This window comes from Crocuta crocuta, unplaced genomic scaffold (genome assembly GCF_008692635.1).
Source record: "Crocuta crocuta isolate KB4526 unplaced genomic scaffold, BGI_CrCroc_1.0 scaffold89, whole genome shotgun sequence".
In the NCBI taxonomy this organism is placed as follows: domain Eukaryota; kingdom Metazoa; phylum Chordata; class Mammalia; order Carnivora; family Hyaenidae; genus Crocuta; species Crocuta crocuta.
In genome coordinates this window covers 95,120-107,888 of record NW_027551559.1, presented here as the reverse complement: position 1 = coordinate 107,888, position 12,769 = coordinate 95,120, and the positions used below count along the sequence as shown (strand labels likewise).

Sequence of the window (12,769 nt, the reverse complement as noted above, 5' to 3'; positions counted from 1 at the left end):
TAAAAAAATAAAAAAATAAGGAAATGCTGAGTTCTGGTCTGGACCTACACAAAATCGTGAAGTCCTTTTCCACACACACCACCTCCTCATCTTTCACTTCCCTTTACGGCTCTCAGCTGACCTCCTGTATCCCATTCGCCAGCTCTTGGCACTCTCCTTACCAACATCTGCTCTTAGAAAGATCCAAGGCTTGTTGATACTAAGGCGTAGATGACTGATAGAACAGTGCTGTGATTTCGTTGATGGGTATCATTCTTACAGTGGACACAATCACAGACCAAGGAATACATTTTGCGTTGTCCCCATGGTTGGACAAGGTCATCCAGAGAGTGGAATTGCCTGCCGGTGGCCCTGGGCAATCAGAGGCTCCTCCCCTCCCCCGCCAACCCAGTCCTGGCAACGTGAGTTGGCCCACAGTGGGAAGTGTTCCAGGGACAGAGCCTGGAGAGAGTAAGGCGCTGTTGGTACCGTCTGGACCGTATGTGTGACTGAACTGAATTAAGGCCTTTTCATAAACTCTTAAGATTTGGCAGGGGAGTGGGGCGCCTGGGGGGCTCAGTTGGTTAAGTGTCCGACTTCAGCTCAGGTCATGATCTCACAGGTGGTGGGTTCGAGCCCCGCGTCAGGCTCTGTGCTGACAGCCAGGTCAGAGCCTGGAGGCTGCTTCAGATTCTGTATCTCCCTCTCTCTCTGACCCTCCCCTGCTCATGCTGTCTCTATCTCTCTCTCAAAAATAAATAAAACATTAAAAAAAAAAAAGATTTGGCAGGTGGGTGCAGAGATCTGATCGTCTTGCAGCCGCCCACGTCAAGCCTCGTAAGTAAGCTGTCATGCCTATTAAAAGTGCCGTGTGGAGTGGCCTCCCTCTTCCTCTGGCCTCTCCTTGCCTTCTGTGTCCGGGATCAGTGTGGGAACTAGCCGGAGGTCCCAGTGTGGACAGCGTAAAGGCCCCAGTGGGGGAGTCACAGGAGCGCCCCGTGCCCTCTGGACAGCATCAGGCTCTCTTGCTGCTACCATGTTGGCACCTCTCTCCAGGCCTCTCCTGGCTTCTCAGCCTGGGTGAGCGTCGCACCTTGGCTTCCCCATTCCTGCCTTGACCCTCTGGACCTCTCCGCACTGGTCGCGCAATGTCAGTTTGGGCCTTGGTTTCACACCAGTCTCTGTCCTCACAGCATTTACTCACCCTGTGCTGTGCCGGGGGACATGGGGCATCTCACCAGGGCCGGGAGCGGCACTCTGTAGGGCAGACCATGTTTCTCCTAGGCTCGGCTCATTTCGGAAGATCAGCTATGGCTCTCACAGACTCACTGAGTTCCTGGGAAATGATTTTTTTTAAGGGGATACTTTCCATATGGCCTAGAGGCTGGATCCAAGTTGCCATTTACTAGCTGAATGACCTAGTGCTGGATACTTTAAACCCTCTGTGACTCAGTTCCTTTGTCTGTACATTGGGAATAATACATATCTCAGATCGGTGTGTGTGTGTGTGTGTGTGTGTGTGTGTGCGAATTAATTAATACATAAAGAGCACTGAACAGAGCATTCTGTAAGTGCCTCATTATCACACCTCACTGTGTGTGATCTGCAATCATCATGACTAGACATCCTTGTCTTCATCATCATCATCATCACCATCATCACCGCCACCACCACCACCCAGTCACGTCTTCACATTTCTTCTATTAAAAAAACTGATCTGGGCACTTGGGTGGCTCAGTCAGTTAAGTGTGGGACTCCTGATTTCAGCTTCAGTCATGATCTCATGGTTTCGTGGGTTCAAGACCCACATCAGGCTCTGCACTGACAGCACAGAGCCTGCTTGGGATTCTCTCTCTCTCTCTCTCTCTCTCTTTTCTCTCTGCTCCTCCCCACCCTCTCAAAATAAATATAAACATAAATAAAAACTATCCCTACTTGATTTTGGAATAAAAAGTTTTGTGCTAATTCAAGGACTTCATGTAAATACGAAGCAACGTATGCTCAGATACAATGCAAGAGGGAAGCAGTCAGAGATGAGGATTTCTCAGATTTTAATTTTTATGGATATCAACAATGGTGGTGTAATGTTTGCAAAGACAATGAATAGTCAATGAACGTAAATGACATTTCTCCAAAAAAGATATACAATTGTTTAATAACCACGTACAAAGATATTCAGCATCCCTAATCACTTCACACCCATTAAGATGGCTATTATTAAAAAAAAATAGAGGGGTGCCTGGCTCAGTCAGTTAAGCATCTGACTTTGGCTCAGGTCATGATCTCACAGGTCTGTGAGTTCGAGCCCCATGTTGGGCTCTGTGCTGACAGCTAGCTCAGAGCCTGGAGCCTGCTTCAGATTCTGTATCTCCTTCTCTCTCTGACCCTCCCCTGCTCTCTCTCTCTCTCAATCTCTCTCTCTCTCGGTCTCAGGAATAAATAAAACATTAAAAAAACTTTAACAAAATAAAAAAAATAGAAAATGACTTGCTGGCAAGGATGTGGAGAAATTGGAATCCTATGCATTGTTGGTGGGAGTATTTTCTGCTGTGGAAAACAGTGTGGCTGTTCTCCAAAAAGGTAAGAATTACCATATGATGCAGCAATTCTATTTCTAGGTTTACACCCAAAAGAATTGAGAGCAGAAACTCACAAAGAGGTTACTTACACAGCTATGTTCACAGCAGCATTATTTACAATAGTCAAAATGACGAAGCAGCCCAACTGTCCATTGATGAATGAATGGATAAACAAAGCATGATCTATCTTTCTATCTACCTAAAATGAAATATATAATTCAGCCTTAAAAAAGGAACTTCTTTTTTTTAAAGTTTATTTATTTATTTTGAGAAGCAGTGAGAGCGAGACAGAGAGAGCGAGCGAGCATGAGTGGGGTAGGGGTGGAGAGAGAAGGAAAGAGAGAAAATCCCAAGCAGGCTCCACACCATCAGCACAGAGCCCGATGTGGGGCTAAAATCGCCTGCATGACCTAAGCGGAAACCAAGAGTCAGACGCTGAAACCTGACTGAGCCACCCAGGCACCCTTAAAAAGAAGGAAATTCTGGCATGTGCTACAACGTGGATGAATCGTAAAGACATTATTATGCTAAGTGAAATAAGCCAGTCATAAAAAGACAACTACTGTGTGATTCCACTTGTATGAAGTCGCTGGTGTGGTCACATTCAGAAAGGAGCCAAAGACAGAAAGTAGAATGCTGTTTGCTAGGGGGCTGGGGATGAGGGAGAAGGAAGAATGGGGAGTTATGGTTTAATATTTCCGGGACGCTTTTGTTTTGTTAAGATGGGTAGTAAATCACACATGGGTAGACCAGAAAGCCAAAATCTCTACATGTGGTCACATCCTTTATTTGGCGAATATGTATATGGTGCTTATTATGTGCCAAGCGTTACTCTAAGGGTTTTGGACATAGTTCATCACTTCATGGGGATTAACAACCTCATGGGGAAGGTACTCCCAGGAGCCCCCTTTTATAGGTGAGGAAACTGAGACATGGAAATGTTCAATAATCGTACAAGACCATGTGGCTAGTATGCAGCCAAGCCAGGCAGTCTGGCTCCAAGGTCTAGGTCTAGGTAAGTACATTACCATTTTCAGAGGCCTCCCACTCAGCTTTTGGAGTAACAATGAACATTACAGCAAACCACAAAATCCTGACCGTGGTGAATTATTTGAAAGGATCTTAGGCGGAGTCTGAACAGCTGTGTTCATAAATATTATCTTGTGGGAGTAGGTAGGGCAAGGTTACTGGCTAACTTGTTTCGTGGTTAAAGGACTTCAGTAAATTCTATTTTATTATACCACAAGAAATTAGTTTTGGTATTTTCGGCTTCTGGAATGGACAATTTACTCATCGCTGCTCATAACCTTGTTTAGATTATAATTAGGCACAGCAATTTTACGCCATTTACTTTGTATGAGTAACATGGCTCAGAATACGCAAGTCATGGTCTATGGCTGCAGAAACTGCCCCACTAAGTTAAAATTTGATTTGGATAAAAGGTTGTTTGTTTTGTTTTGTTTTTAACATGCAGCAGAGTTTGGGAACATTTTTATTATCTTTTGTGAATCATGGGTTGCAGAATGATGGGGTCAGAATGATCTGACCCCGGTTCAACCTCTGCATTAGCATTTACTGAGCCTCTGTTTCCTCATCTGCAAACCGGAGGTAGTAACCTATCGCATGCGTGAGTGTGAGGATTAAGTGAAACGATATGCAAAATAACACATAAAAGGATTATCAAAGTGCCTGGCCTGATGTCAGCTGTCAGTAAAAGCATTGTATTAATCACCGTGGCTCTTAGAATTTTGCTGGAATTCCCAAAGACTTGTGATCCTTTGCTCTGAGATTCAGAAAAGGGGAAAGTGATTCAATACTTTGACGTTGCCCTGAGTATACTGGAGCCATCTAAGATTCCAGAGTGTTTTCCACGTCTTTCTTTAGGTACGAATTTGTTTTAAAAGGTGCCAAAACATGCCACATACAAATCTGTTTCACTCTGGAATTGTGTATATTGGAGAAAAAGGAAGTGTTCACCAGGACTTTGACTCTCTTCCTTTTTCTTCGGAAAAAGGGTCCCTCTGAATAGAAAACCAGGGGCAAAGAAACTTGTGAGCGCCTTTTTACTATTGGGCTGTTTATTTTTTCCTTTTGATAAACACTTTTATCAGAGGATTAATCTTGTCAATAACGCACATATTCCGGCTCCTAAAGTACCCTGTGACTTCTGAGTAAGCATAACCCCGTTCTGCTGACCTAGGGGAAAATAAAGATTTGAAAAAAAAAAAAAAATTGCACCCTAGGTAGTGGAAGAGGCCCTGGGCCGGCAGCAACGTCTGGATTCCAGTCTCGCCCTCCCATGGCCATGGCCCATCCGCGGGTTCTCGTCCCGGCCAGAGATGGGGGTCCTTCTGCACCTTCGCCGTGGAAGGGGATCAGGCACCTGTCCCTTTCCCCCATCATCCCACGCACCAGGTTTCTGTGATTCCCACTCAACGCGCTTTCGATGTAAAGCGCCAGGGAGGTGGCGGGATCCGTCCAAGCGCAATTCCTAGGGCGTCTCCCGAGGAGCAGCGCGGGATCCCAGGAGCAGCTTCCCNAGTCCCGGGGGCTGGGGTGCGAGGCCTGCGCGCTGAGGGTTGGAAGGTCCGGGGCGCCCCAAGGCAGGGGGCTGCCCCCCAAACACCCCCGGCAGGGTCGGGGCTGCCGTCGGGGACGGAGGTCGCCGCGCGTCTGAATGGGCACGCGCCCTCGGGAAGCAGATCTGAGTCGAGGCCGCGAGCGACCTGCCGGGGCAGGGAGGGCGGGTTCCTGGGAGGAAGGTGGGGGCTCAGCGCCCCCTTCTCGGTGTCCCCTCCGAGAACTTGATTGTTGCTGGGGCGGTGGGTGCGGGGGACGTTGCCGCGTTTCGCGCTTTGCCGGCGGAGGATGTGGCCCACACCTTCGCAGCGGTCGAGACGTGCTGAACAGCAGAGAAAAACTGGCTTTTGAACAGAAATGCCACCGAGGACAGGAGCGGCAGCACACGGTGGCACAGGTCGCGCGCGCAAGCCTGGCGGCCGGGGTGGGGGCGCGGCCCCTGTGTCCGGGCGTGTGGGCGCGTCTGCGTCGGTAGCTGGGGTGGGAGTGAAGGGGGTTTTCCTCCCCCCCCCCACACCCCCCTCCGGGTGCCCTCCGGGCCCAGCTCCGAGGAAGACGACCGTGGCCGCTTCTCAGCGCTGAGCACATTCCCCGTGTTTGTCTGGTGGCCCCCGCAGGGCTGTGACCCTCCCGGTGATGTGGGGGAGCGCCCCTGTTCACAAGCGCAGGGTTCGGGCTCCAGCCGCCGCAGCGTTTATGGGAGGCTGGCAGGTGCCAGTCCTGGTTATTAACTGGAGTGCTCGGTTCCAGCAGGAGCTTTTGATTCGCACGGCAAACTGCTGGGTGTGGTGGAAACAGTGCTGTTCTGGGAGTCTGGACATGAGTTCTAGACCTCATTCTGCCCAGGACGCTGTGCCCAGAAGCCACAGCCGTTGGGGTAACTGGTCCCTAAGGCCCCTCCCAGTCTAGACTTCTGTAACTGACTTACCTCCCAGCCTCAAAAGTTTGGAAATTGGACTCATTTTTCCACCTTTCTGCACCTTGAATTATTACAGAATTAGCCAAATATTTCCTGTGGGTGCATTCATTTGAACCTNCCCCCCCCCCCCCCCCTTTCTCCTTGCCGTATTTTAGGAGAGAAAGCAAAGGTGGAAATGGAGTTGGGCTCAGCAGGAGAAAGCTGGTTTGGGAGGCAGAAAGGTGCCTACTCTGGGCTTAACCTAACAATCAGACATTTTTCCTTCCGATGCATCAAGTTCAAGGTGTGCCAGCACTGGGAGCTCAGAGAGAGTTCTTTCCTCAGCTCCAGCCTATGGGGACCGCAGTGCCTGTGCACAGTGCAAGAATGTGATTCAAGGATCAGGTTATGGAAAACTTTTTTTTTCCCTCCAAAACATAACCACATAACCTCTGAGGATTTAGGAGCATAGTTTCCCTTCTTTACCAATCATGTTTGGGGGTGAAAACGCTTTCGAGTCAATTGCGAAAGCTAGGATGGGGGCAAGTTATTTTTACCTACCCCTCTTTTGGTAAGAGCGAGTCGCAGACTCACTTCCGAAATCATAGCAAATGCTAATAAGTAACACTTGACAATGAAAACCAAATGGACAGCAACCAGAGGAAACCCACAGAACGGGTAGAGAGTGGAAAGCATTTTTTGGTAGCCATTTTTACTAATTCTTTTTCAGTGCTTGGATATTGAGAATCATGAACTGAACATTTGTGCACCATATTATGGGAAAGACACTGTGAGAATTGGAATGGGAAGTGGCACCCCAGATCATTTGGTGCAATGCCGTGAGGCCCCAACAAGGCCCAGGAGGAAAGAGGAAGCAGGGGAGACCCACCCTCTGTAGGAGAAGCTCAAAATCCTTAGCATACCTTTGGCAGTCTGGTGTTTGAAGAGGGGATGTGTGCCCCACATTCTTCCTGGCTCCTGGTGCCTCGGGGTCAGCCTCAGGGTCATTAACTGTTACGACTGGTTCAGACTCTGTTGTGGGTCTTCACAGAAAAGCCTGCAGGTTTTCAACCAGGCCACCCGGACCCGCAGGACCCCATGGTGGTCCCTAGGCGCTCGCCTGGGGTGGCAGGAACGCCCAGTGTGGAATGGGGGACCCATCAGTCATGTGCCCTCATTCTAGCGACACAGAGTGCAGCTCTGTCCCTGCCCCGTTCTTGTTTTATATGCTGTTCTGAGTAAGATTTTGTTTGGGGAAAAAGAGTCTAATGCTAAACAGAAAGTTTCCAAATAATGGTAATGGCCAATATGTTTGAATTTTGCTGTTGTCTTTATTACATGTAAATAGCTTAGAGCCATGCATAGTGCATTGTAAGCTCTCAAAGGTTAGCTCACTCAGAGGGTATTATTAGTGTCATTACCTTATACCATGAGGAGTTTTATTTTTATCCCTTTTTTATCGGAACCAAGTCATGTGCAAACTTGTACAAGATTTCCCACTTCCCACCTAGACCTTTCTACTAACAAAAAGATGTGTTCCTCAGTACCATGGAATACATTATTCCAAAGCCATTCAAGGATGACTTTATGTACAAAGCAGCTGCTTTTGATCCACCGAATTCTGTCTTTGCCTCGTTCCCTTGGGCGCTCATAGGTACCACACTCGGTAGACAAATGAGTTTACCTGGTGAGCACTTCTGTGTTTAAAGGGAGAGGGGGTAGGTCAGAACAGCTAAGGACCAGGCAGCTGGGCCCTGGCCGGGAGAGCGATGAGAATCGGGGTGGGGGGCGGGGAGTGCGCATACATTCCCTCCTCAACTCAGACTACAGAGGGTGCTAGGAATTGTGATCTTATTCTAGAACCAGTGCCTTCCAAGCCTCTGCTCTCAAGGACTTAGACAACGAGCAGAGGGGGTGCTGGCAGTGGCCAGGGGGTGCCAAGGAGGAGAAGGGGTCCTTTGTGTGCTAGTTGTAACCTTAAAGAGAAATATTTCCCTTCTTTAAAAGATAGGTCGAAGGCCTAGGAACAAAAGCAAACAAACAAAACCCAAACGCTACAATTAACAACACACGCAACAGAACGCCTAAAACCAAACGGTCCATAGTTGGTATTCTCTTGCCAGCCTGTTTGCCCCATCTGTGAGATGGATTAAATGCCAAATAAAATGTAAATTCTGGTACTGAGTGTTGTGGCTAAGTAGAAATCTTTGCCAATCTTTGATTGGCACAGTTATGCATTTGAAAATGACCTTTCCCCTGGCTCCCCGGAGTGGGTGGCCACCTGTGGCACCCCGTGGTGTCCTTGCCACGGGAGCGGTGGGCATTTGAGGTCTCCTCACGGTGCTGGCCACAGAGACACTGCCCGTGGGTAGCCTTATGTAATCTTTACAACCACCACTCTGAGGCTCGGAAAGGTTACGGAATTTGCTCAAAGTTTCCAGCTAAGTGGTGGTGGCCAGGATTCCAGCCCCAGCAGCGTGGCTCCACCCAAAACCAGTACTTAACCACCCGCCTCGTCTGCCTCCCGAAACACGGCTCAGGCTTACACCTGCGAGTGCTCTCGTCCTGGGTCACTGCCCCGCATTGTGGCTGTTCTCCATTAAAGCTGGGTTCCCATTGTATGCCCTTGTCGTCGCTCCCATAACTCACAGGTCTGGGGTGCAGGAGAATTGAGATTATGACAAAGTCATCATGATCCAGCTGAAACTTGCAACATACACGGTTGCTTCTTTGTAGCTATTAAAGCCCCTTCACCAACGTCTCGGTCTCGAGCANAGTGTCCTAGGTCCTTAGGTAGGAATGCCCTGGAGGAAGCAGGATGGCTTATAGGAAGGGGGAAGTGGAAGAGATGGCGAGCCAGTGCCGGCGCAGATTCAATATAATCAGGCACCATCTAGATATAAAGGTCTGGATGGTGCTGACGCCAGCTCTTTGTCATTTTACTGGGCATTTAAAGATGAATTTGGGGTTCAGTTTGTAGCTGAGGATGAGGTTGGCCCCTTACCTTGAAAAGCAGTTGTAGCCAATGGAATTGGAGCCAATGAATAGAAGTGGGGGGTGCCTCAGTTTTGCACCTGAAGCAGCGTCAGACTTGGGCATGTCGATGCCTTCTCTGCAATCTGAAGCAGAGAGAACAGTCGCTCAAACCGAGAGAGTTTATGAGGTTCGTTTCACCCACGATGTCTCCATTTTGTTTTTTAAATATTTGTCAAGCTCCCTTTTGGTAAACCCAGCTGACTGTTGGGACAGAGGCCTGGCACGGCAAATGCGCGTTGGCCTGTGCTGTCTTGTTGTTTTCGCTTTAACATTCCAGCATTGTCGCCCATTTATGCCTCATTGATTCATTCATCCAAAATGTGGAGCCGGTAACCTGTGAAGGTACAGCGCTCCTTCTCGCTCCCTCCCAGGCTCTTCCTCAACCTTGCTTTTAAAAAAATCATGGCGTGTTTTAGAAGCTGGTCACCTCCAGGGAAGTGCTGGCGTGAGAGTCTGTAGAGCTGAGCACGGCTTCTAAGGGTTGGAGTAGTTGCTGGCATTGTCACCGTCTCGTGTGACTTCTGTACGTGTTCAGGGCATCTTTCCTGTGGTGCAAGTTGTGAGTAATGTTTTTGTTTTTGTTTTAAGGTTTATGTATATTTGAGAGAGAGAGAGAGAGCGTGAAGGGGAGGGGCAGAGAGAGAGGGGACAGAGGATCCGAAGCAGACTCCCCACTAACAGCACAGAGCCCAATACGGGGCTCAAACTGACAGAACCATGAGGTCATGACCTGAGCCCACGCCAGACGCTCAACCGACTGAGCCGCCCAGGTGTCCTGTTTTGAGTAATGTTTTTTTTTTTTAAATGTTTATTTCTGAGAGAGAGAGAGTGAGAGACAGCATGAGCACGGGAGGGTCAGAGAGAAAGGGAGACACAGAACCTGAAACAGGCTCCAGGCTCTGAGCTGTCAGCACAGAGCCCGACGCGGGGCTCGAACCCACAAACCATCAGATCATGATCTGAGCCAAAGTCAGACGCTCAACCAACTGAGCCACCCAGGGGCCCCTTGAGTAATGTTTTAAGTATAGTTGAACCCACTTGCTTCACAACTACTTAAAATCCTGTGCCTTGTGCCCCAACGTGCGTGTTCCTCCAACATAACTCGGAAACAAGTTAACATGAAGAGCCCTGTGGTGGATGACAGGAGATGGCAGTTAATGGCCTGGCCTCCCTATGTTCGTTCACAGAGGAGGAAACTGAGGTGGACCAGACCATGGGCTCCCGACTCTTTGGTGCCTGTTCATCCCACTGCCCTGAAGCCATCCCGCTAGGTGGCCACTTCACATTCTCATTTCCTGCTTCATATTTTCACAAGTGTAATTAAGGGAAGAGAAAACACACTGGTGGCTCACCGTTTCTGCACACGTCTTCCCAGTGGATCACCAAGATAGAGGCCGTTAGTTAGGATTAGGTATGGTGGAATAAGACAACAACCCCAAAGAAGTGAATCAAGTTTATTTTTCTCATGTCACAGCTCAAAGGTGCACCCCCTCCCCCCTTCCAGGCCCGGAATGGGCTCCATGTTGTCAGGGGCCCACTCCCCCATGTCATTTCCACCGTGCATGGCTTCCATGACCAGCTACCTCATGGTCCAAGATGGCTGCTCACCCCCAGTCACCGCACTTACATTCTAGCTAATCGGGAGGAAGGACAAGGAATACGCTCCTCTCAGCAGAGCCTTCTGAAAATTGCACATAATGCGTCTTAGTCAGAATTCACTCACACAGTTACACCTGGCACCTGGCGAGGAGGAAATGTAGCCCGTATTCAGGTAGCCATGTAGGCAGCTGAAAGTCAGGATTTTAGTTCTGTGGAGGAAGAGAGAACAGATACTGAGGGAAACTCTCAGTGTTTGTCATGGAGACGCACGGACCGGGTCCTGATTACATGGAATCCTTTTACTGATTCAACAAATATTTATTAACTGTCTCCTCTGCGCCTGGGCACCAAGAAAGCAGAGGGAAAACAGACACAATCCCAGTCCTTAAGACGCTTACCTACGTAGGGAGACAGACACTGTTCAAACACAAACACGGTTGTGTAAACCGTGCTAAGTGCTGTGAAGGGAAGAGACGCTGTGTGCTGAGAGAGAGTAACGGGGACTTGAGCAAGCGCGGGGGGTGGGAAAGGGTCAGAGGCTTTGTCCCAGGAAGTGACATTGGAGCTGACAGCCGGAGGAAGAGTCGAGTGGAGGGTATGACAGGCAGAAGAAAGCAGGGGTGAAGGCTGGCGGGAGGCAGGGTGGGCTCTCACGGAGGAACTCCCAGCCAGTGCTCTTGAGCAAAAGCCACAGAGGGGACAGAATGGGGAAGAACCGGGGTCAGACTGCATGGGGCCCCGCAGGAAGGGGGACCTCCATGGCGTGCTGGCCTTGAGGATGTCCTGGGACGGGGGGTTTCAGTGCTAACACTGGGAGGGTCCCAGGCAGGCCNCAGACTGCATGGGGCCCCGCAGGAAGGGGGACCTCCATGGCGTGCTGCCCTTGAGGATGTCCTGGGACGGGGGGGTTTCAGTGCTAACACTGGGAGGGTCCCAGGCAGGCTGGGGCAGGCTGGCCACCCTTGCTGGAGGCCACATTAATAATCAGGTTCCTTGCATTTTAATTTCAGCGAAGTCCCTTTTGAGACAGGCGTAGCTCCGCCGTGGAAAAACAACCGGCTGGTAAAACTCGCCCCCTCCTGTTGGCTGAAAGGAGAGAGGCACAAAACATGAGCAACACGTCTTTCTTTCTTTCTTTTTTTTTATGTTTACTTGCTTATTTATTTTGAGAGAGAGAGAGAGAGAGAGAGCACACACGCACAAGTGGGGGAGGGGCTGAGAGGAGAGACAGAATCCCAAGCAGGCTCCACATATCAGCATAGAGCCCGATGTGGGGCTCAAACTCACGGACCTCAAGATCATGGCCTGAGCCAGGATCAAGAGTCGGTTGCCCAACTGACTGTTCCCCCGAGGCGCCCCACTTCTTGTGACCAGTGAGACTTTAACCGGCATGATGTCTCCTAACGGAAACCTTGGGAAGTGATTGGCATGTGCTAATATGTGACTTGAGAGACCGGACCGGCTAAGGACGGAGGAGGCCTTACTCCCAGCAGGTCTCAGCGCCGGCAGTACGCTGGGGTCACCTGGGGACCCAGCAAAAGATGGGGGCCTGGGCCTCGGCCCACAAAATCAGAACAGGCACAGGCGGCCCCGGGGCAAGGGAGATTCTCTGCCCCGTCCCAGAGCCCCCGAGACCGGGCATGGGTGCGGATCGCTGGGCACCTCACAGAACACAGATGAGGCTTGTGGGGGGCCCCGCGGATCTGTACCCCTAAGTGCCCCGGGCCGCAGGGACGTTGCTGGGCCAGAGGCCTGAGTACGTGTCTGTAGGGTCTGATGCGTTTGTTTCGAAGGTTCCTTTTGTGGAGAGTGGAGCTAAAGGGCCGCGTAAAGGTGGAGGGGGAGGTGGGGGGAGAGGAGGAAGACCTGGAGAGGACGGGGGGCTCCGCTTTGTGCCCATCACAAAGCGCATCAGGGGTGCGCCCATCTCCGCTTCTCAGTTCCAAAGGTTTGTGGGTTACAGGGTGCGGCTGGTTCCTGGTTCTGGAAGAGCCGGCTCCGATGGCTTCTGGCTGGGATGGGGTAATGCAGAGGTACCCTGACCTCTCACACCTCGTTAGAGGCCTTTCCAGCTCACTTCACGGGCTGCTAGGATCCC

The 12,769-nt window shown here is 50.2% G+C and overlaps 1 protein-coding gene across 1 annotated transcript in view; it reads left to right on the top strand.

Moving 5' to 3' along the window:
* Window positions 1–3,045: 3,045 nt before the first annotated feature.
* Window positions 3,046–12,769, top strand: part of OTULINL (OTU deubiquitinase with linear linkage specificity like) — a 30,771-nt gene continuing 21,047 nt past the window's right edge. Inside the window, exons 1-3 of the mRNA XM_077749450.1 lie at window positions 3,046–3,068; window positions 5,448–5,609; window positions 5,683–5,849. Coding sequence (XP_077605576.1) covers window positions 3,046–3,068; window positions 5,448–5,609; window positions 5,683–5,849 — 352 coding nt within the window. The remainder of the gene's footprint in view (window positions 3,069–5,447; window positions 5,610–5,682; window positions 5,850–12,769) is intronic.